Source organism: Zootoca vivipara, chromosome 6 (genome assembly GCF_965207765.1).
Source record: "Zootoca vivipara chromosome 6, rZooViv2.hap1.1, whole genome shotgun sequence".
NCBI classification, from domain to species: domain Eukaryota; kingdom Metazoa; phylum Chordata; class Lepidosauria; order Squamata; family Lacertidae; genus Zootoca; species Zootoca vivipara.
Window position 1 is genome coordinate 36393987 of NC_142589.1, and position 22121 is coordinate 36416107.

Here is a 22121-nt window from a genome sequence, read left to right on the forward strand (position 1 = left end):
CCTGATTTGTGGATTCTCTCTCTTGGTTTATCTTCATCATCCCTAGAAGCAAACACATGGGTACTATTCGGTTAAATGTAACATCATTTTGGGAGGGGAGTTTGGAAACACTGCAAGTAGTTTGTTCTATGAATTGCTTAGAAGTATAATCTTCCTACTACACAGATGAAGCCGAGTTAGCCTGCTCTGCAAGCCTTGCCCTAAAAGGGGGTGTGGTGGGGGACTTTAAATCAACCAGTTAATTAATAAAGTGGGAAAGGGCTGTAGCTCAGTGGCAGAGCATCTGCTCTGCGTGCACAAGGACACAGGTTCAATCCCCAGTCTCTCCAGGGAGGGCTAAGGGAGACATACAAATGCTGCAGTCTAAAATCCTGGACAGCCACTGCCAATCCGGCACAAGGCAGCTTCCTATGTTCCTGGTACCACCAAGACTGATAGCGGCGTATAAATGAGATTATCTTGGGTAGAGCAGAGGCGGTGGTGCTTAGGGGTACCTAAGCCCAGGTCTGGTGTTGTGCCTCCACTAAAGGCGCTGTGGATGTTCTCAACACAGTGCAGGGGAAATCCGGCTGCCCCTAGAACTGGACTCACTCAGCTTTCTTGGGCCCGGGCCCCTTCAGCTTGCTTTCAAAGCTCCCAAAGAAGCCTTTCACGTTCTCCGTCTTTGCCGACGTGTTCTTCAGGAGCCGCTCTGCAATGTCCTTCTTCTCGGCCAGCCAGCTGTTTGCAGACTTCAGGTAGGAGTCGATGCTGCCAGTGGGCTTCTCCTTGGACTCGATGGGCAGCGCTTGGGGCTTACCTACCAAAATGCAACCAGGGAGCAGGAAAGAGAAACAGAGGGAGTAAGGCAGGGGACCTGAGGCCCGCGGGTCAAATGTGGCCCTTTGGCCCTCTCGATCTGGCTCTCAGAATTAACCGCTCCTGGGCCCTGCTCCGTGCTCTCCTCAAGAGCATTTTCCTGACTGGAATGTGTTCTTGAATTGTAACAATGCCCATTGCTTGCCCAGATGGAAGACAGGTGTGTGGGTTTATGCAGAAACCTCAGACTTTTCAATGCAGCAAGGTAAGAATCATACCTGATGCTCCACCCACTTTAGCCTCTGGCCCCACACACCTCTGGCATAGGGCCCCTTTAAGGTTGCTCATAAGTGAATGTGGCCCTTGGGCTAAAAAAAGTGGTCCCCCACCCCTGACTTAAGGGAGCTCCACTACTCCTAAAGATCAATGCTCGATGCTGGTTTGTTCTCTTTCCCCCACCCTAGGTTTTTGCTTCTTAACTAAAAAGCAAGGTACTAGCCCTCAGTGATTAGTGTCACACTTAAAAATGGATGTTGAAAACGAGGACAAATGGTTGGTAACATGGAAGCAACCAACAAGAAGCTACAAATCATTAGACTTCCTGGCTCTCATCTATTTCTGAAACCTTATAGTAAGCCTGCAACTTATGCAGGCATTACGTTCTGGGGATTGTGCCCAAAGCCAAAATTGTGTGTAGTCAAAACACATTGGGTGCAATGGCGGGTCAAATGCAAAGGCTAAGTTCACCATTCCAAGGTTCTCCCAGGATGCTATTCCTATAGAGATGCTTTTTGCAAGGTACTCTTGCTGCTTTGCTGAAGACGAACAAATTGCCCCAGCACATTTTCTCACTCAACAAATTTCAGCAAGAAGGAACTGCCCCTTACCAATATAGTAATAGGTAAAGCACATGGTCATCAGGTTCTTAGCAGGGCTGAAATCATCCATCTGGTAACACCTGAAAAAAAGAAAAGAATAAAGTTGCTGAAATATGAAGAAGAAACAGAACAACACTCAGTGGTGATTAGTTTCCATTGGGACTGATGGGGCCGAATGTAGGGAGTGCAACAGTGGGCAGAGCCAACTAATTCCAGTTTTTCCCCATTCTCTTCCGTGCTGCGTTCTACAAGGGCAACACTGAGACTAAGGAGGAGGAAGCAGACTGCCAGGGCCACCCCATGGATATATTGTAAACAGGAAGGCAGGCCAGTGGATGCTGGCTGAGGGCAGATTGAATTCAGTGGGGCTGTGCCCGTTCTCCCTAATATTTATTCATTTCATTTATATACCACCTTTATCTTCCAAGGTTCTCAAGGTGGGGGTACATAGACCAGCCTTTGAACAGCCAGGTGGGTCTATGCATGGCTTTTTCGGAGAGCTGCATGGATTACATCCATGTGCAATTCATCTCCAGTTGCCCAAGTGGTGCAGTGGTTAGTGCAAGCATCACCACCATGATGCCTTCCAGATGTTTTGAGCTACACCTCTCATTAGCCCCACCCAACTGTCCAAGGTGGCTTGCAGGGATAGGTGGAGGAAGGAAGAATCCCACCTGCCAGCTGGATTCAGTTTCCCACCCCCTGCTGTAAAGGCTGAAGACCCTGTGGCCTCCATGCAGACACCTGCTGTTACTCACTCAAAGAGGACCACAGCAAAGGACTGGACCAGTCGATAGAAAGTCTGCTCCGAGACACACTTGGAATTGCAGCGCTGTGAGGAAACAGGGAAAGTCAAGAGTGTTAAGACTGGGTACAGATGTACTGTACCTAGAAACAGATGTAGGGCTGCTGTTCTACTTTTTTTGGCTGCGGAGGAAACGGCTCTGCACATACAGCCTCTGGATCAACAGCCATCTCCAACCTAAGCTTTAAGGCAGGCCATCTGCTTTGCTTTCCATTTTCTCCCCTCTGAGTGCTTGTCATGTTTCAAAAGCTGCTCTCAGAAGGTGGCTTTGCAGCTAAGACAAGGGCTGGCCAATCAGCCCCGTGGCACAGCCTTGCTCTGAGAAGGGAGGAGGTAGCTTTGCCATGGATATAAGGTCTAGCCAATCAGGAAGTTGTGCAAATCTGGCTTCTGTTTGACCTGGAAAATGTTTCACCCTACGCAGGGTTTAAAAAATGATGGTATGCAGAGGTGAGCAGATGAGACTCTTCCATGTAGGAATACAGCAATGCAATAAAACAAAATATGACTCTGAAATGGCCTGGAATGCCCTGTGCATTCCACTAGGAATAAGGCCCACTATTTTGATTGTGTGAACAGGTGTCAAGAGGCACATGCAAGCACAAAAAGCAAAGGGCCTCAAGAGCACACAATCCACACCAGCCAGAGTTGCACCCTGAACGTCTCCTTACCTGAGCACTCACGTATCTGGCAAACCATTCCCTGCCTTTTGCATTCTCCCCACTGCAGAGTTCTCCGAACTTGGCTTTCTCCTCTTGGTCAAATTCCTCTCTAGAATCACAAAACAAAGAAAAAAACAAAAAGTTGGCACTAAGTGTGAGGCAGAGGGCTGAGACTATAAGCTGGCAAGTCCCCAAAGCAAATCTCACTGCAGGCAAGAATTGCCAGGGGGCAGTAGGCAAATCCCTGCCTCCTCTCAAGTGTCACCACTCTGCAATGTAGTAATAATAGTAATAAACATAAAAACTAGGTGTTGTACTATAAGCCTTGACCAATGAGCTTACTTTCTAATTTAGGGGCTTAGTGTCATTACTAGCCTACCTTGCAAGGTTGTCACAAGGAATACAGAAATAAGATTCATGAAGCACTTTCATTTAAAAGCACAATAGTTTCTACACCTTCAAATACATAAGTAGCCGCCTCTACTGAGTCAGGCGATTGATCCCTCTAGCTCAGTTCTGTCGACACTGACTGGCAGCAGTGGCATTCCCAGTCCTACCTGGAGATGCTAGGGATTGAAGCAGGGATGTTGTGTATGCAAAAAAGATGCTTAGGTGTGCCTCACAATGATGGCAGATCAGCATGCACAAGAGAAAGGACCGTTGGATTCTTTGTGCATGTAAATCTGCCATTGTGCCTCACTCTTGATTGGGTTGGGCCTATGAAATCCATCCTCCACACAAATTTTATCTCATTTTGTCCTCTTTTATTTTGCTGTTGCTGTTTGCTCTTTTTCTTTTGGTTCCTCCTATATGTTACGACTTGCAACAAAACTGAGATAAATGTGATGGTTTCCTGTTGAATTGTGGTTTTGCCTTCAGCCACCAGGTGGCAGTAAACTCCTTGTTTGGCTCAATGTACTACCGGTAAGTGGAGGGGGAGGCAGAACTTTAAAGGAGGAAGAAAAAAGTAATGAAAAGTTAACTTGGGGTAGGGGAAATAAGTTCAAGTAAACTGCTTCAGCTCTTACCAGTCCGAAAGTGCACCAATATTCTTTATCAGGAGCCAACGTCAGTAAATAACCCGTTTGAGCAGGAGTAGGATACCCCTCAGAAGTCTCCCCAGGCCACACCACTTCTCCCCTCACTGGCTCACCACTTCTCCCCTCACTTTGCACCGTCCCCGAGTGCTTTTGCCTGGCTGGATTTTGTCCTTGAACTCTGCTGGTGCCTCTTGCTTCCACAGATGGAGGGTAGGGAGGGGTGCATGAATTTGTGCAGAGGCTAACCTAGTACACAAAAGTGACTTTGACTTTCATTGCCCTGCCCATTTTTAGCCTTCACTCATGCCTGCCACTGGCACGTGGACCCCAGAAGATTGCCCAGAAGGGAATATGGCCCTCGAGTTGAAAAGGGTTATGCGCCCCCCCCCAAGTTTGTTTGTTTATTTATTTATTTTTATTAAACGTGCAGCAAGACTAAAAAAGAATTTGAGGCTTTTGATTTCAAGCATTGCCATTCTTCTATTTTTGCATGCAGGGGGCAAGCCACCTCGCCAATTGGCAACATTCAACTGTGGACGGAGATTATGCAAGCTGCCAATGTCAGTTTTGCACAAGAACATTCCTTCTGTTTTTTTTTTAAATATATTTTATTAATTTTCCAATTAAAACCAATTATATCACATTCATTATTTCAAATTATACACATATATATATCAATCAAACCGAATGTTATGCCAAATCGTCTAAAGAATTTTTTATTTGGGTTCCCATGCTTCAAGAAATTGGGGATTCCTCGCAACCGTCCACTGCCGTCTTTTTTCTAAAGTTCAAATCGTCCTCCAAGTTCATAATAATCCAGATCTTCCCCTTACAGTCACATAGATGTTTTCCACTTTCAACCGATTGTTTCCTAGCTGCTGAGATAAATATCAAACAAGGTTTCACAAATGTTCTTTCTCCTGTGTGGGTTAATCAGTCCAGCCTCCCCATAAATCTTCTTAGTCTGGAGCTCCCTGTTGCGTCGAAGCAGCGCCATCTTAAAAAGCTCAAATCACTTTCGTTTTCTCTCATAGCCATGAAGATTAACGATCTTTATGAAATTTACAGCCTTTCCAGGCAGAAGACCCAAACATCAAACCATAAACTCTTGGTAAATTAATGGATCTCCTTGCCCTATAGCTGAACTTAGCTTCAGGTCGCTGCTCCAATTCAAAGTGCGTCACAGCTCATAAATCCTCCGAACGCGTCCAGGACTCCTTCCGTCCGACTAGGGGGGGGGGCTTTTCTCATCGGCAACTCCACATCTTTAAAAAATATGCTCAGTAACAACAGTTTATAAAGTTCAACTCACACAGTCTTTTGCTTCTCTTTCACTCCAAACAAGCCAGGACATCGCGTCTGGGAAGGTATGAAGTCACTCATATGAATAAAAATAAAAAAAAACTCAATTCCCTTATCGCTCCGTCCCCATCAATCCTTCTTCCAGATGATATACAGCCTTTAACTCCTCTCCCTCAGCAGCATAGATTTCTCAGCAGTAAACAGCGCTTCTTCCCCTCCTTCTGAAGTATGTCCATAGATTTAAGCCTAATTATCTTCTTTAACCATGGAAATCCCCGCCATGCAGATTAGCGTCCGGGAGTCCTGGCCCTCGTAAGTGCTTTTCAGCCCAAGCTCCCCCCACTCCATAAACAGTCGGAGTGGGTCTGGGGGCATCGCGGGCCAGCGGCCCCTCTCCGTAACCCCCGGAGAGGGTAGGGGGTTGCCATTTACTCCCCTAGCAACCGCCAAATTCCTTACGAAGGTCAGAGGGATGGAAAACAAGTCCGCCATTCCTGCCGGCGGAAACCGGAACCCCAAGAACATTCCTTCTGGGGTCTGGTCCCCAAACTGGCCACGCAGCAGAGCAGGGAGGGAGTAAACAGAAAGGCACTTCCCCCCGGTGTTGACATTCAAATCGTTTTAATTTGGGCCACGGTGAATCACGGCATATTTGCTAAATTGCTTAAATAAAGTGGAATTGTTCAAAAGCACACGCACGCACACAGCCAACATCAGCTGCAGCAGCTCAAGCCTCCACTCTGCATCTGGGTGATGCAGTCCCAAAGTCCCCAGGCAGCAATTGTTAAGTTGAGAGAGAAGCATGACTCAGTGGGAGAGATGTGTCACAGCCAGCCAACATTTCTTTTCAACGGGAACACACGGGGGGGGGGGGAGAGGGGTCTTGCTGCACCCCGGGGAGGGGAGTGAAGGATCCAGCAGCAAGCTGTCTTCCCCCCTCTTTCTGCAAAGTGGATGCAAAGAAAGAAATTCAGGTCCTTGGCCTCACTACAAAACATCTGCCCAGCAGCACCCTCTGGGGTGCACTGGATTGTACCCTGAGTTAGTCCTACACAGAGGAGAGCCATTAAAAACATAAGAGACACAACTAACATTGATTGATTAATTTAAGTAGGTCTACTCTGACTGGTTATAATACTGGCTGTTTATTTCCATCTTACAAGTTGGAACTGGATATGGAACAACTGATTGGTTCAAAATTGGGAAAGGAGTACGACAAGGTTTATATTGTCTCCCTGCTTATTTAACTTATATGCAGAATTCATCATGCGAAAGGCTGGACTAGATGAATCCCAAGCAGGAATTAAGATTGCCGGAAGAAATATCAACAACCTCAGATATGCAGATGACACAACCTTGATGGCAGAAAGCGAGGAGGAATTAAAGAACCTTTTAATGAGGGTGAAAGAGGAGAGCGCAAAATATGGTCTGAAGCTCAACATCAAAAAAACCAAGATCATGGCCACTGGTCCCATCACCTCCTGGCAAATGGAAGGGGAAGAAATGGAGGCAGTGAGAGATTTTACTTTCTTGGGCTCCTTGATCACTGCAGATGGTGACAGCAGTCACGAAATTAAAAGACGCCTGCTTCTTGGGAGAAAAGCAATGACAAACCTAGACAGCATCTTAAAAAGCAGAGACATCACCTTGCCGACAAAGGTCCGTATAGTTAAAGCTATGGTTTTCCCAGTAGTGATGTATGGAAGTGAGAGCTGGACCATAAAGAAGGCTGATCGCCGAAGAATTGATGCTTTTGAATTATGGTGCTGGAGGAGACTCTTGAGAGTCCCATGGACTGCAAGAAGATCAAACCTATCCATTCTTAAGGAAATCAGCCCTGAGTGCTCCCTGGAAGGACAGATCGTGAAGCTGAGGCTCCAATACTTTGGCCACCTCATGAGAAGAGAAGAATCCTTGGAAAAGACCCTGATGTTGGGAAAGATTGAGGGCACTAGGAGAAGGGGACGACAGAGGACGAGATGGTTGGACAGTGTTCTCGAAGCTACGAACATGAGTTTGACCAAACTGCGGGAGGCAGTGCAAGACAGGAGTGCCTGGCGTGCTATGGTCCATGGGGTCACGAAGAGTCGGACACGACTAAACGACTAAACAACAACAACAAGTTGGAAACTGGCGCCATGGTAGAAAAACCTAGTACTTTAGCCAGCCCTTGAAGTCTTTGAGGGAGTGAATCTGGGGAAATGGGGAATGGTTGCCTTGTTGTTGTTTAGTCGTTTAGTCGTGTCCGACTCTTCGTGACCCCATGGACTAGAGCATGCCAGGCACTCCTGTCTTGCACTGCCTCCCGCAGTTTGGTCAAACTCATGTTGGTACCTTCGAGAACACTGTCCAACCATTTCGTCCTCTGTCGTCCCCTTCTTCTTGTGCCCTCCATCTTTCCCAACATCAGGGTCTTTTCCAGGGAGTCTTCTCTTCTCATGAGGTGGCCAAAGTATTGGAGCCTCAGCTTCAGGATCTGTCCTTCCAGTGAGCACTCAGGGCTGATTTCCTTCAGAATGGATAGGTTTGATCTTCTAGCAGTCCATGGGAATGGTTGCCTAGATTACATTTAATGTTGCTCTGGATTGGTCTGAGCAACGTAAAGCCATCTCAAAGAAGCTCTGTGGCAGCCTTCCCCCAGCGGCGCAGGAAGCCGCTCGGGCGCCTGGGGCGGCACACCCTGCTCATACAGACAGGGGGCACCGCAGGGCCTCCATAGTCTGCCTGCCTCCTCCCACTCAGCTGTCCTACAGCTGGGGGAGAGGCAGCGGGCAGACCATTTGGGCAGGGCAGAGCTTGCCTGCGCCCAAGCCACCACATCTCTTCCAGGAGAGACACGTGGCTTGGGCATGCTGCAGGCCCCACGGTGAGTGCCACCCGGGATTTTGTCACCCCCCTCAGTGGTGACACTCAGGGCGGACCACACCCGCCTTCCTCTGCCTTCCCCAACATGGTACCTCTCAAGATGTTTTGGACTGCAGTTCCCAGCATCCCTGAACAATGGTCACTCTGGCTGGGGGTGATGGGAGTTGCAGTGTAAAAAAAGAACTGGGGACCTTCTGCAGGGAGGGAGTTGGCTGATGATCCCACAATCCCAGCATGCGCCTGCCCACAGCATCCTGCTGCTCAAACACTCACCCTCCTGTGAAGATCTTCTCCACGTACTGCCTGATGAACTCCCGGTGCTCTGCTGTCACTTCGTCCTTGGCGGACTCTGTGCTCTGGTTAGATGAGTAGGACTCCGAGGAAGAGCGGCGGTGGTTGTTCCAGCTGTGATGGGTGGGCGAGTCCGTTGTGTCGTTCTCGCTGTCGGCAGATTCCGTCGCGTCACTCTCTTCCGCCACTGCGGCCGTGTCGCCCGCCAGGTGGTCCAGCAGCCCATTGCCATTGGTGGAGGGAGGAGCGGCAGGGACGGATTCGGAGGTGTCGGTGGTGGAAGGTTCAGAGTCAAAGTCAATGAGGTTCCCCACAGGGACATCAATGGCCTCCATGGCTCAAGGGGCCTAATATCATGGATCGGGTGCAGAGGGTGTGGCTCAATTTCCCTATCAGGGAAATGTGAAGGCCATTGGGAGACGAGCAGAAAAACGGAGCCTGTGATTGGTCCACTTCCAACCAAAGCCTACTCCTTCTCCTAGGCTCTTTCAAGGCATCTGGAAAAAAGCAAACACAGAGCAACTCATTATAAATAATTAATTATTAATCACTGCTTATCAACAATAATCTCAGCAGCAAGAGCCATGCGTCATAATTGCACAGCAAAATTTGGCAACCCCTGCCACTTATTTCGACTTACTATTCCAGGCAAGGACTTCCAAGGCGGCCCAGGAAAAGCATGAATAGGCCATTTGGCCACTTGGTGAACACTTAAATTATGAGTTAAGTTTAATGCAGATTGAAACTTCCCTCCCAGGGCTGGCAAATGTCATTTGTTTAATGCAATTAAGTATGGAGACAGAGCGAACTTTTATGGAGTGCTTAGGAGCAAAGCAGCCTCTTTAAAACAATCTCTCTTGATTAGAATCCATTGAACCACTTATAGGCATGTGTTTTTTGAAAAAGGGGGGAGGGATGACTGCAATTATACAGAAATACTTTTTTTTGTTTGTTTCTGAAGGCACGCATCCAAGATTGCGTTGCACTTACTAAAACAGCATTTCCCCGCATAAGCTGCAGTCTGAGCTTGCAAAAGCTTTCCCATCTCCCCAGACCCAACTGTCTTGATCAATAGGCTCCTGAGTAGATCCCGTTTCCCAAACCATGTAAAATTTTGCAGGCTTTAAAGTCCTGCACATGCTTTCCTTTGTCAAAAATTCTGAAGGCCAAGCCTTGCAGCCAGGGTGGATTTGATTTAAATCAAACTGATTTAAATCACGATTTAAATCACGATTTAAATCACTAGTCAGTAAGGCTTGATTTAAATCATAGTTGATTTAAATCATAAAGACTAATTCTTGCTGGTATAACTTTATTATGCAAGTAGATGAAGATTTTTAGAATAACAACTTTTCATATTAGTTTTTTTATCCCCAGTTTAATAGGTTAATCATTCATATTTGGACAACTTTACTGTTGTACTTAGGAAGGAGAAAAATAATCATTACCTTAATAATAACAATTTAAATAGATTTATTCAACTGAAACAATAACATTTCAGCAAATGTTATTTGCTTAAACAAACATCCATGTTTGTTAACTAATTTGGCTAAACAAAAACAAAATATATATATTTTAAGAAACTTAGACTGTCAGCCCAGCCTACACATGAAAAACTTAAATACTGTCCAAACAATCAGAAAAATATTGTTTCTATTCTATTCACTGAACTTCTTGAAACTTAGCACTGAAGGGGTTGCTTCTGTATTCATAGGTTTGTAGTACAATAGGATTAAGGTCTTTTTCCCAACTCTGTTCATGTTATAACATTTTTGCTGTGAAGAAGAGGCATGTGATCTCTGTTGAGTCAAATTCAGTTTTGAGAACTGCAAAAGTAAACCAAGCACCTGTGATAATATCTTGTAGGCAGAGAAACTGCCCAATAATCTTACAAAAACCTCTGGAAGAGGTGAATGGATTAATGGAATTTATTTACCCCATAAATTAAACATATACAACCTTATACTACATAATTAAAAAAACTAATCTTTATTTCATGATGGAATAACCTTTGGATGGTAATATTCTTTCCTCAAAAAGCATTTTATTTAAAAAAATCCAATTTAAAGCAAAAAAATCGATTTAAATCAAAAAATCCGATTTAAATCAAAAAAATCCGATTTAAATCAAAAAAATCCGATTTTTTTGATTTTTTTTAAAAAAATCATTGATTTTTATCCACCCTGCTTGCAGCAATTCAAGGCCTGAGACTATTTTTGTGTGGAGCTCTGCGTGATTAAAAATGCAGAGGTTGTAGACAGTCTTCTGAGTCAGGGTCAAAACACTAGGGTTGTGATGGTGATCCTCTGGCCTGAGGCCCAGCCTTGGCCAAGCTGGGGTTACAACTTAGCCCATGAGTTCTTTTTCTTAAAACCATGCCCACCTCTGAATCAGCTGATGCCACTCCAATGGGCATGTGGCAACAGTTCCCTATAGCAGGTTAAATCCCCCATTAGCTAATGTTTAAGGTTTGTGTGATTTTAAGGTTAATTCCTGCTCAGTTTGGCAGGATTCAGAGCAAATCCCTTCCTGATGAGGAAGGGCTTTTGCAAGCTTAAAAAAGGGGTTTTCCTCTGTTTTAGCAAGCACTCTAGGACTCAAAGTGGCAAATCACCTGACGCCCTTGTGACGGCAGGTAAATGACATATGAGCAACCCCACCCTCCTGTCAAATTAGGCCCCTGAGGTCCATCCTAATAAGGAACTGCTTCATGGAGCCAAAATGTCCCCCATCCCAACACCACTACATCATGCTGGCTCTATACATAAATAAAATACTGCCATATTATTTTCATCAAATGACTAGAAGATGCAAAAATGAAACCGTCTTACTTAATAAATCCCGTTTCAAGGTATCCTTCACAGCTGCTCCCCCTCCTCCGCTTGCAAACTGCACTTAGTTAATTAGGGTGCAACTGAATCAGTTCAGTGGTTATAAGAATGTTTAAAGAATGAGTCTGCAAGACTGCAGGAGAAGTGCCAAGTTTAGTTTCAGGATCTATGAAAGACAAAGTTCTGCTCTGGGTGCATCCAAATTGTAGCACAGCGAGCCTTCTGTCTTTCGGCACTCAGGCCAGATAGCTGAGAGGGGTTCTTGGTGGCTCCTCCAGCAGATTGGCCAGACCTTAAGCTTCAACACCTCGAGCTAAGCAAAGAGTTGACAGGTTGGACTGCACTTTAAATGGAGTCAACTTTATCCCTATGCTAAGGGGGATTGAGTGAGAGAGAGAGTCCTTTTACTTGTTACTTAGACTTTGTTATGCTTGGAACAAACGCTGCCAAAAAAAAAAAAACTGCAGGAGCTGTCCAGAGTGCTGTTAAGGCTCTCCACTTCTCCAATTACAGTATTTTAATATACTCTGGCTTTCCACTCTTGTGCCAAGGATCTCAGAGCAGATGTGGGGAACTGGGTGGAAAACAAAGAGACGAGCGTGTACATTTGTGTGTGGTGTGTGTGTGTGTGTGTGTGTGTGTGTGTGTGTGTGTGTGTGTGTGTAAACTCTGGCTTTTGCATGGCAAGAATGTAGCCTGCTTTAGTTTATTTTTACATTTACATCCCACCTTTGTTCCAAGGAGCTCAAGGCAGCATACATGGTTCTCCTCCATCTCCATTTCATCCTCTCAACAACCCTGTGAGGTAGGTTAGAGACTGTGATTGGCCCAAGGCACATTTCACTGCTGAGTGGGGATTTGAGCCCTGGTCACCCAGTTCCTAGTCCAACATACAGTGGTACCTCTGGTTAAGAACTTAATTCGTTCTGGAGGTCCGTTCTTAACCTGAAACTGTTCTTAGCCTGAAGCATCACTTTAGCTAATGGGGCCTCCCGCTGCCGCTGCGCCGCTGAAACACGATTTCTGTTCTCATCCTGAAGCAAAGTTCTTAACCCGAGGTACTATTTCTGGGTTAGTGGAGTTTGTAACTTGAAGTGTTTGTAACCTGAAGTGTTTGTAACCTGAGGTACCACTATACTAACCACTACACCGCGCTGGCCTTCTGTACCGAGGTTAGTGTCACACCCATTGCTCTGCTCATATATACCTCTGGGCCCTGCCCACCCCTGGCATATGTCCCCACTCCCCCAAAAGGAAGCCCCCAAGGGAATGTGTCCCTCTTCATCCCTGTTCTATTGGCTCAGCAGCAATCCTGGCCCACATCCAGTGCAAAACCAACCCCCTGTATGCCTGCTCTACCAAACTGCATCAGCTGATCCCAAAACTTCAAACAATGGCGAGATGTTTCCACATTCTTCTGACAAATGGTCTGATTTATTTTATTTCACAAAATTTATATGCTGCTTGACTGTTAACCCCCCCTAAAAAAACCTCAAAGTAGACTACAAAAAGAATAAAACAAAGAAATTATCAGTAAAAACAAATAAAAAACAACTATTTTAAACATGCAAAAGTAATTAAAACAAATAATAAGCTAAGAACTTGATTAAAACACATGTCAACATCTTACATATCTGGATAGACTTGCCTAAAAGGAGGCACTAAAAAGGGCATAGTTAAGATGCCTGCCTGATATCAATAGGCAGGGAGTTCCAAAGTGTGGGTGCAGCCACATTAAAACATTGATTTTTTTTACAAATGAGGAACAAGTATTATGTGGCACTGCGCTAGTTCTGCAGTTCAAAGAGGTTCAGGTGGGCATATCTATGGGGTTAGATGACCTGGCAGGCGAGTCTTAAAATGTACCTTATACCTAAGGTAGCAAAGCAATTTACAACAAAATCCAGAGTCACACATTTCTTCATTACAGCAGCAGCTTTCCAAAATGGTAACCAGAAGACAGCTTTGAGCAGCAAGGCGGCCCTTGAAATAATCAGCTAATTTGACTGCATATCTGGGGTTAAGGACACAGAGCCCAACCAAGACTGACACCAAATTAGCCCAGATAGTTAAGGAAAATACCAGCTGATGCTTTGGACGTTTTCCAGGAAAGGGCAGAAGCTGGAGTCACCCCCATCTAGTAGTAAACCTGATCAATGCCTGCAAGGAAGCTGCGCCTTCCTAACAGAGCAATGAGAACCTGCCACCCTGTCAGAGTTTCTTAAAATCAAACACAATGTGAAAAAACCCGCAATGGCTCCAACCCACTAACAGCTTCTGTACTAAGGATCTGAAAACTTGCTGACCCAGCTGCAGAGTTCCAGAGTGATAAGCCATCGCATTAAGCATGGCGCCAAACCAGCAGAAACACAATCTTTATGGAGACTTCAAGGGATTACTAAAGGAATTCAATAAACCTTTTTAAACCAGGGCTTAAAACACAAAATCCTCCTCTCAAGTCTAAATTCTGCAATCTGCAAAAAATATTCAAATTAACAAGCAAGCATGTTTTGCATAATGTCTTTTTCATCAGGCCGTGGCAGCTGCCTCCTTCTTCCCTCTTACAAGATTCCAGAAAACTTTGCTCATAAACTTTGAAGCTGGATTCTGCAGCCTTGAGAACTATTTCCTTGATTTGTTTTTGTGTGCAGGGGTGTTAAAAGGCTGTACATCTTTGAATGATGAATTCATGGGTCCAGTTCAGAATCCCATTTTTCACAGGGTAACCCCAAAATGAACACAGCTTTGTCAATGTCACATCACAGCCTCACCAGTTTGCAAAAAATATGCATGTCAGAGGGACAGGGATATTCTAGAACCTTTCCTCCCTGATGAGTTACCTTTCTACGTGCAGGAAATATTTATTTATGAAGATTAGCATTAAACCAAATGCGATCCTGCCTGCAGTCTGAAGTAGCATGGTCCAAGCCCAACCATTCATACACTGCCTGGAGGCCTGACATAGCATAGCGCCTGTTTACATAGCTGACACATGGGGACCACACCTTGTCAAAATGATTGTGTTCAGTTTGGCCTGTAACAACCATTCTGTGTTGCATTAGATTCTTGGAGAGACCCAGATCCCAAACCTTGCTGCTCCCATAAGGGGCAGAGCAAGATTTGAGTTCAGTGCCTAACCAATATTAGAGATAACACCAAAAGGCTTTTCCAAAACCCAGTAACCCAACCTGCAGAGCTGGTGGGGGCTGATGGGAGTTCTAGTTCAGAACTCCTGGAGGGTCTGAGGTTGGGAAGGGTTCTTTAGAGGCTCCCCATCTTGGGCAATGACTCTTGTCTCGATCCTCCTGGCTGCAGGATTCCCCCCCTCTCTTTCTCCACTTCCCAGCTTTGTTAAACCTTGAGTTACAGAAGACCCTGCTGCAAGAAGGGAAGACGACAGGGCAGAAAAGAGTGAGATGGGGCTTTGTATCACAAGCACAACAGCTGCATTTTAAGTTGTCTCTCTTCCTTCACAACCTGTATTTAAATGGGTCTTTTCTCCCATCCTCTTTCCCCAAGATGGCAACTTCATAAAGAATGTCAGGCATTCTAAACAGAACGAATGGCCTCCGTTCAGCTCAGGCTGTGTGTGCAATGTGCATAATTATGCTGTCAAAAAATCCGGAAGCACATTTGTGCCCTAAATGGCGATAAAAAGGGAGCCCAAGCTAACTGACTAGTGCATGCAGGCAGAAGTGGGAACCTCAGTGTTGGAAGATTCAGGACCGCCAACAGAAAGTACACAGTTGCATGGTAAAAGTATGGAATTCACTCCCAGAAGATCTAGTTACTGGTAGGTAGCTGTGTTGGTCTGCCGTAGTCAAAACAAAATAAAAAAATTCCTTCCAATGGCACCTTAGAAAAAAAATTCCTTCCAATGGCACCTTAGAGACCAACTAAGTTTGTTATTGGTATGAGCTTTCATGTGCATGCACACTTCTTCAGATACACTGAAACAGAAGTCACCAGACCCTTATATATAGTGAGAGGGTGGGGAGGGGTATTACTCAGAAGGGTGGTGGGAATGGGTGATTGGTTGATAGGTGTGGATAAACCTGTTGACTACTGTTAACAACTGCAATTGGTCTTACAGGAAAAAGCAAGGGGCATAGACACCACCTTATACCGTAAACCAACTGACCGACAAACATATCTACAGTACATGCTTCTAGCTACCATCCCAAACATACCAAACAATCCATTGTATATAGCCAGGTCCTACGTTACAGCCGCATCTGTTCTGACTCTACAGACAGACTCTCACCTAAGAGATCTACAGCAAACATTTTTAGAACTAAAATATCCGCCCGATGAAGTTAAACAACAGATTAACAGAGCCAGACTGATACCCAGAGAGAACTTGCTGCAAGGCAGACCCAAAAAAGAAAATAACAGACCACCACTAGTAATCACATACAGCTCCCAAGTTAAAACAGTACAACACATCATCAGAGATCTACAACCTCTCCTAGACAATGACTTCTCTTTCTCAAACTCTGGGAGGAAGACCTTTCATTGCCTACAGACAGGCACCCAATCTTAAACAACTCCTCACCCACAATAATAAAACCACCAGACTTGACATGGACACTGGTACCAGAGCCTGCAATAAACCCAGATGCCAACTTTGCTGCCACATACACCCAAACAACACAATTACTGGCCCCAACAACATCAAACATACCATCTCAGGACTATTTAATTGCTCATCTTCTAACATTGTGTATGGCATGCCATCAAATGCCAACAGTGCCCTTCAGCTCTCTATATTGGACAAACAGGCTAAACCCTACGCCAAAGGATAAATGGGCATGAATCTGACATCAGGAATCACAAGACAGAGAAACCAGTAGGAGAACACTTCAGTCTCCCAGAACATTCTATACAAGATCTCAAAGTAGCTGTCTTATTACAAAAGAATTTCAGAAATAGACTGGAAAGAGTAATTGCTGAATTGCAACTTATTACCAAACATGAAACCATGGAGAGACCTGGTCTGAATAGAGACATTGGATTCTTATCTCATTATACATGATAAAGCTATTTTTACCCATCTCACCCCTTGCTTTTTCCTGTAAGACCAACTGCAGTCATTAACAGTCGTCAACAGGTTTACCACACCTAAGAGACTTAGTTGGTCTCTAAGGTGCTACTGGAAGCATTTTATTTATTTATTTTGCTCCCAGAAGAGGTAGTGATGTCCACCAACTTGGGTGACTTTAAAAGAGGATTAGAACAATTCAAAGAGGAGGAGGAGGCTTTAATGGCTACTGGCATGATGGCTATGTTCTATCTACAATCATACCTCGACATCCGAATGCTTTGACTTCCGAAGGTTTTGACTTCCGAAGTTGACAACCCCCGGAAGTATTTTCTCTGTGCGTGCCCGGCGTGCGCGTTCTGTGCCTGTGCAGAGCGGCGCATGCGCCAAAGTGGCGCTTCGAGAACTGAAAACCTCGACTTCGTCGAGAACCGAAAACCGATCGTCTTCGTAAGTCGAGGTACCACTGTACCTCCATTGTTGAAAGCAGCTGTTAGGAATCACAAGTTGTAAGAATGCTGTTGCACAATTGAGTCCTGCTTGGAGGCTTCCTGCTGGTTGACCACTATGAGAACAGGATGCTGGACTAGATGGGGCTTTGACCTGATCCAGCTGCCAGGCTCTTCTTAGCATTCTTCAGAATGAGCTGGTTGATTGGCCGACACTGGACAGAGGGACCTCTGCAAGAAAAGGTGTCCCCAAATAATCCTTGCTATGACTTTATCCACCCTGTTACACCCTGCTAAGTTCTGGGATGGGGGACGGGGACGACTTTGCCCTGGAAAGCTTCTAACTTTAAACTTCTCACGTTCACAGCTTTGTCATCAGCAGATGCTCAATATAGACGAGTGCCAAATGAAAGCTGAAACACTGCAGGATGAAGAGCAGCTTTAAGAATGATCTAATCCAAAAGCGGCTGATGTGCCCAAATTGGAAATGTACATAATGTGCAGCTGAGAGGCTTGGATATGGGTCTCGCCTCTCCAACAGGCCAATTTACTCACTATGGCTGCTTACACACCATATATTTCACATTCTCTACCACACCCCTAGAATCTAGGGAACTGTAGTTTTAAGGGTGCTGGGAACTGTAGCTCCATGAGGGGCAAACTATAATTCCCATGATTCTGGGTGGGTTTGGGGAATGTGCCTTATACATATGGTGTGTGCACAACCTATGACCCAAAGACAGGGAACCTGTAGCTCTGAAGATGCTATTGGACTGCAGCTCCCATCGTCCCTGACCATCACCCATGCTGGACAAGGCATGATGAGAGTTGTAGTCCAACGACATCTGGGAAGGTCACAGATTCTTAATGTCAGCCCAGGAGGGGAATGGAGAAACAGCATTTGTTTCTAGAATTCAGGAGTGAAAAGCAAGATCTGATTTCCACAAGGCCTAACAAGCCTGCACTTCACCGTCTCTTACATATATGGAGAAGTGCCCAAAGACCCAAACTATTCCCTTCCTAATGTCCACCCTTCCCTTCTACCTAATTTTTTTGCTGCTCACCAGTGGTTTTGCCGCAGATGCTCCTGCTCCTGTGGCATTTGCAGCTGCTTGCTGTAAAAAGAGCAAGCCTGCCTTAAGAACCGAAAATTATTCCCTCCCAAGTCAACTGCAATATATTATTTTCCCAGCTGGGCTCCGGCCTCTCACCTCCCTCCACTTGGCAGGCCCCATATTACCAACAGCACCCTCCCTTTCTCTGTGATGTGTCCTCATTAGATATAATTGCACCCCTTCCTGTGGAATGAGGGGCCGAGCAGCAGCAGCAGCACTGCAAAGACTCAACACAGCAGCTGCTAGCTCCGGGGAACCTGTTATTTGCTTCTGACAAGATGTGAGCCCCCCTTCAACTTGCAAAGCCATGAAGATGAATCCAGCAATTTCAGCAGGTGATGAACCCAGCATCTCAAAACGGCACTTTTCCCCATAGCCCTGAGAAGCACCCCATGCAAAGCACTTGCACCCTGAAACTCCATTCTCTCGTACAGCCAGTGTGTTTTTGTTTAACTGGTATTAATAGCTTTTGTGGCATCTTCCAAAAAGAAACAAAAACAAATATATTCAAATGATAATACAGCCAGCATGCTTGACTGAACAGGGCGTGGAGGAAAAGGAGAATGAAGTGCAATTAAGACACATCTGTCAAGGAATTTCAGTTCCTAAAAAACCCCCAAAGAGCATCCCAGCCCCCCCACAATTCTCCAGAAAACACAGAACATCTCAAAGACCCTGGAAAGTGAACCGGCCAGTGGAAATCAATCCCCGTACCATGAATTACGGTGGCAAAATAGACAATAAACTCAAATAAAAACACATTAAGTATTTGCAAAGAAGGTAAAAGTGAGGGTGATATATAATACAGAAGAACTGGGGAAGAAAGAAAGGGAAGAATAATAAAAGGGTAAATATAAAACCCAAAGCAGATTTGGGAGAAGGAGTTCACACAAATTCTGTACATCATCAATGGAATACTTTAGTTTGCATAAAACACTTTCATTTGGTCTATAATCCCGGAGGCTTTAGATAGCAAGGTGCTGATAAGGAATGCAAAAGTTACTGAGGCGTAATTTCTTCAATTGGCAAAAACAGGACGAAGCCTGTGAAGACCTCTGCATACAGAGCACTGCAAGTATTGCAGAAAGCTAGTCATCTTCCATTTAATCAGCTTTCCATAATAACTGCAGGCACGGCCGCCCTGCGTATCTCTGAAATCTCCCAACACCTACGAAAGGCAGGAGGAATGAAATTCACACAGCCTGAAGCCCAAGACATGTGTCCTGAATTAAGCCCCCCTTGCAGCTTTATGAGAACTTAAAAGCAAAGCACAAACCTCCCGTTATCTTGCACAACAGCCCTACGCAGTAAAGACGGACAAGATTACCTGCTCATCCACTCGCTGTCAGAAAAAGATATGTGTTCATGCACACACACAAATAAAAGTCACTTGGACTTCAGCTGAGACAAGGAAGGAGGGAAAGAGGAGGAGAAGTTCAGTGTAGCTCACTGAGAAACTCAACTATCACCATCCAGCTGGAGTGTGGCACACATCGCAGTCCTTGTGCACCTTATTGCCAAGGGAGCCACACCCACACCCACACACGCCCTCCCCAGTCCCAATAGGTCAGCTGTTTTCCCCGCCTCTTATGATCTCCAACGAGCCAGCAGTGCACAGCCAATGTACTGCCTGAGGATGGCAGGAGGCAGTGCTCAGCCTCTCTTTAGTGGCAAGATCAATGCTCAGGGGCTTCTCTCACCCACTACCTTCACAATCTTTTTTTCCTTTTTTGCAGGAGATGCTTTACAACAGTTCCTCTGAATGCACTAAGTTGTGTTGCCGGCGAATACATCTCTATCCTCCTTTGGAGCAAAGGACCACTTTGCAAGAGTCTCCAGGCAGTTTGCTCCCGCACAGATCAATGGAGCGAGGCAGATGCATTGCTAACTCTAAAATAAGCCAGTGGGTGAGCTGCCTTTCCATCCAAGCATTTGGCTCCACGGCCCATTTCTGCCATATAACTCTACAACATAAAAGGGCTATCCTCAAGAGCCAAGTCTTTTTATGGTGGGGGGAAAGGGGGAGTAATATAAACACTTATGTTCCTGCAATATGGTGAACAAATTCAGATATGGGAGACCTCGACCAGTCTTCACTGTGGCCAAGGACTCAACATGTGAGGTTGGGCAAGTCTCAGCCTCAGTTTCCCATCCGCAAAATGGATGAATCGGTCCAATTTTAATTCCTCACAGTTTTTCATTTTCCCCAGTCTTAGGTTAAACCCAACACATTTCCACATCAATTTGCAATTTTTCTGGGGAGGGCGGGGGGTAGTCCTCAAAAATAAAAATAAAAAATGCCAGCATTTTAGTGCTCATTTGTTCTAATAACTGTCAGGGGCCCTTTACGTTTACCTTTTTAAGACATTTGTTTATGCAATTCTTCCCAATAGACACAATATTGCAAGTAATTTCCACTAATACAGTACAATACATTTTTGTACATTTTTAAAAATGTGTATCATATTCTATTTAGACTTTGCCCATAAATACACATTTCTTTAGACACTTGTTTGGCTGGAAAACTGCATGCACTGCAAAATTTGGAGGAGAAGAAGAAGAGTTTGGATTTGATATCCCACTTTATCACTACCCGAAGGAGTCTGAAAGCGGCTAACATTCTCCTTTCCCTTCCTCCCCCACAACAAACACTCTGTGAGGTGAGTGGGGCTGAGATACTTCAAAGAAGTGTGACTAGCCCAAGGTCACCCGGCAGCTGCATGTGGAGGAGCTGAGACGCGAACCCGGTTCACCAGATTACGAGTCTACCGCTCTTAACCACCACACCACACTGGAAAGTTTGACGGACAGGTGCCTTTCGGTTCACATATTATTGTTGGAAATGCAAATTAGGTAGGCAAAATGTGAACTGTTCTGAATTTCTCCCTATTCCCTAGAGAATAGTGGCCTACCATGCAGGAATGTTATGAGCGGAACATGAGAAATACAGGGTGAGTCTTTTAAAAGAGGCCCTGTGGAACATGTGTACTCTGTATCCACGGGGCCTCTTTTAAAGGACTCACCCTGTATTAATGTGTACGCCAGAACATATGACCACATGTGCAATACTGAAAGGCCAGCCAAGATAGAAAGCTCTCCTACCCTTAGTGATTTCTGTCCTGTCCTGTCTTTGCTGCAACCAGTGGTGTTTCCATTCCACTACAGTTCAGCTTCTGCCAAAACCTATGTGATCCCCTTTGCTATCTGCTACGGTTGAAATGAAAGTAGTTAATTACGTAATTCGTTACAACTGAATTTCATGAAAGTGAAACGTCCAAAACAATGCAGAAAACATTGTTTATGGAATGCTAATCAAATTAGCAGTAGGGATACTGTAGCTAGGATAGCAAACTGGCAGCTGGAGGAAAGTCAGTAGAGCATGAGGCTCTTAATCTCAGGGCCATGGGTTTGAGCATCATGTTGGGCAAAAGATTCCTGCATTGCAGGGGGTTGGACTAGATGAGCCTTGTGGTCCCTTCCAACACTACCATTCTATGAAATACCACTCATACTCACTTGCAAGATTGTCATTCCTGACCTTGGATGAACATGCAAACTTCAGCAATGTCTGCCAACGTTTCCATTTCTGACAGAATATTCTGACATTCCTACCACCTTACACAATTGCTTAGGGAACAAGGAGGGCAACAATTGGATTCTCTGCTCTGCAAGACTTATGTGATTTTTTGTGAACTGAAGTCTCCACCTTTGATGCCTTTATAGGAAGCTGATCCAATTGCTGGAAAACCACCACAGGCTGGGAGTGGGGGGGGGACCACAGCTGCTGTAATTGTGGGAATGAGGAAATCTGAACACACACACACACACAGTTGGTGAGCTTGGAAAGGGCAGGTGCTCACCAGTAGACCTGCCCCCTCATGAGATAAGCAGGTTGGGGGCAGCCCCTACGTACAAAGCAGGCTGCAAGCACTGTTGATCCTCCTGCAGTCTGTTGGCCCAGCTGGCCCAAAATTACACACACACACACACACACACACACCAGCTTTCAACTTATAAGGAGGAAAGGCATCTCCATGCTAAGCC

General features: G+C 45.3%; 1 protein-coding gene across 3 annotated transcripts in view; it reads right to left on the reverse strand.

The window, feature by feature from the left end:
- The window catches only part of KIAA0513 (KIAA0513 ortholog), a 58914-nt gene that overhangs the window by 12629 nt on the left and 24164 nt on the right, over positions 1–22121 (reverse strand). For all 3 annotated transcript variants that reach the window (XM_035119005.3, XM_060276050.2, XM_060276051.2), the window contains exons 2-7: positions 8624–9138; positions 3153–3252; positions 2435–2508; positions 1686–1756; positions 592–799; positions 2–42 (exon numbers count right to left, since the gene is read on the reverse strand). In XM_035119005.3, coding sequence (XP_034974896.1) covers positions 2–42; positions 592–799; positions 1686–1756; positions 2435–2508; positions 3153–3252; positions 8624–8976 — 847 coding nt within the window. In that variant the 5' untranslated portion in view covers positions 8977–9138. The remainder of the gene's footprint in view (position 1; positions 43–591; positions 800–1685; positions 1757–2434; positions 2509–3152; positions 3253–8623; positions 9139–22121) is intronic.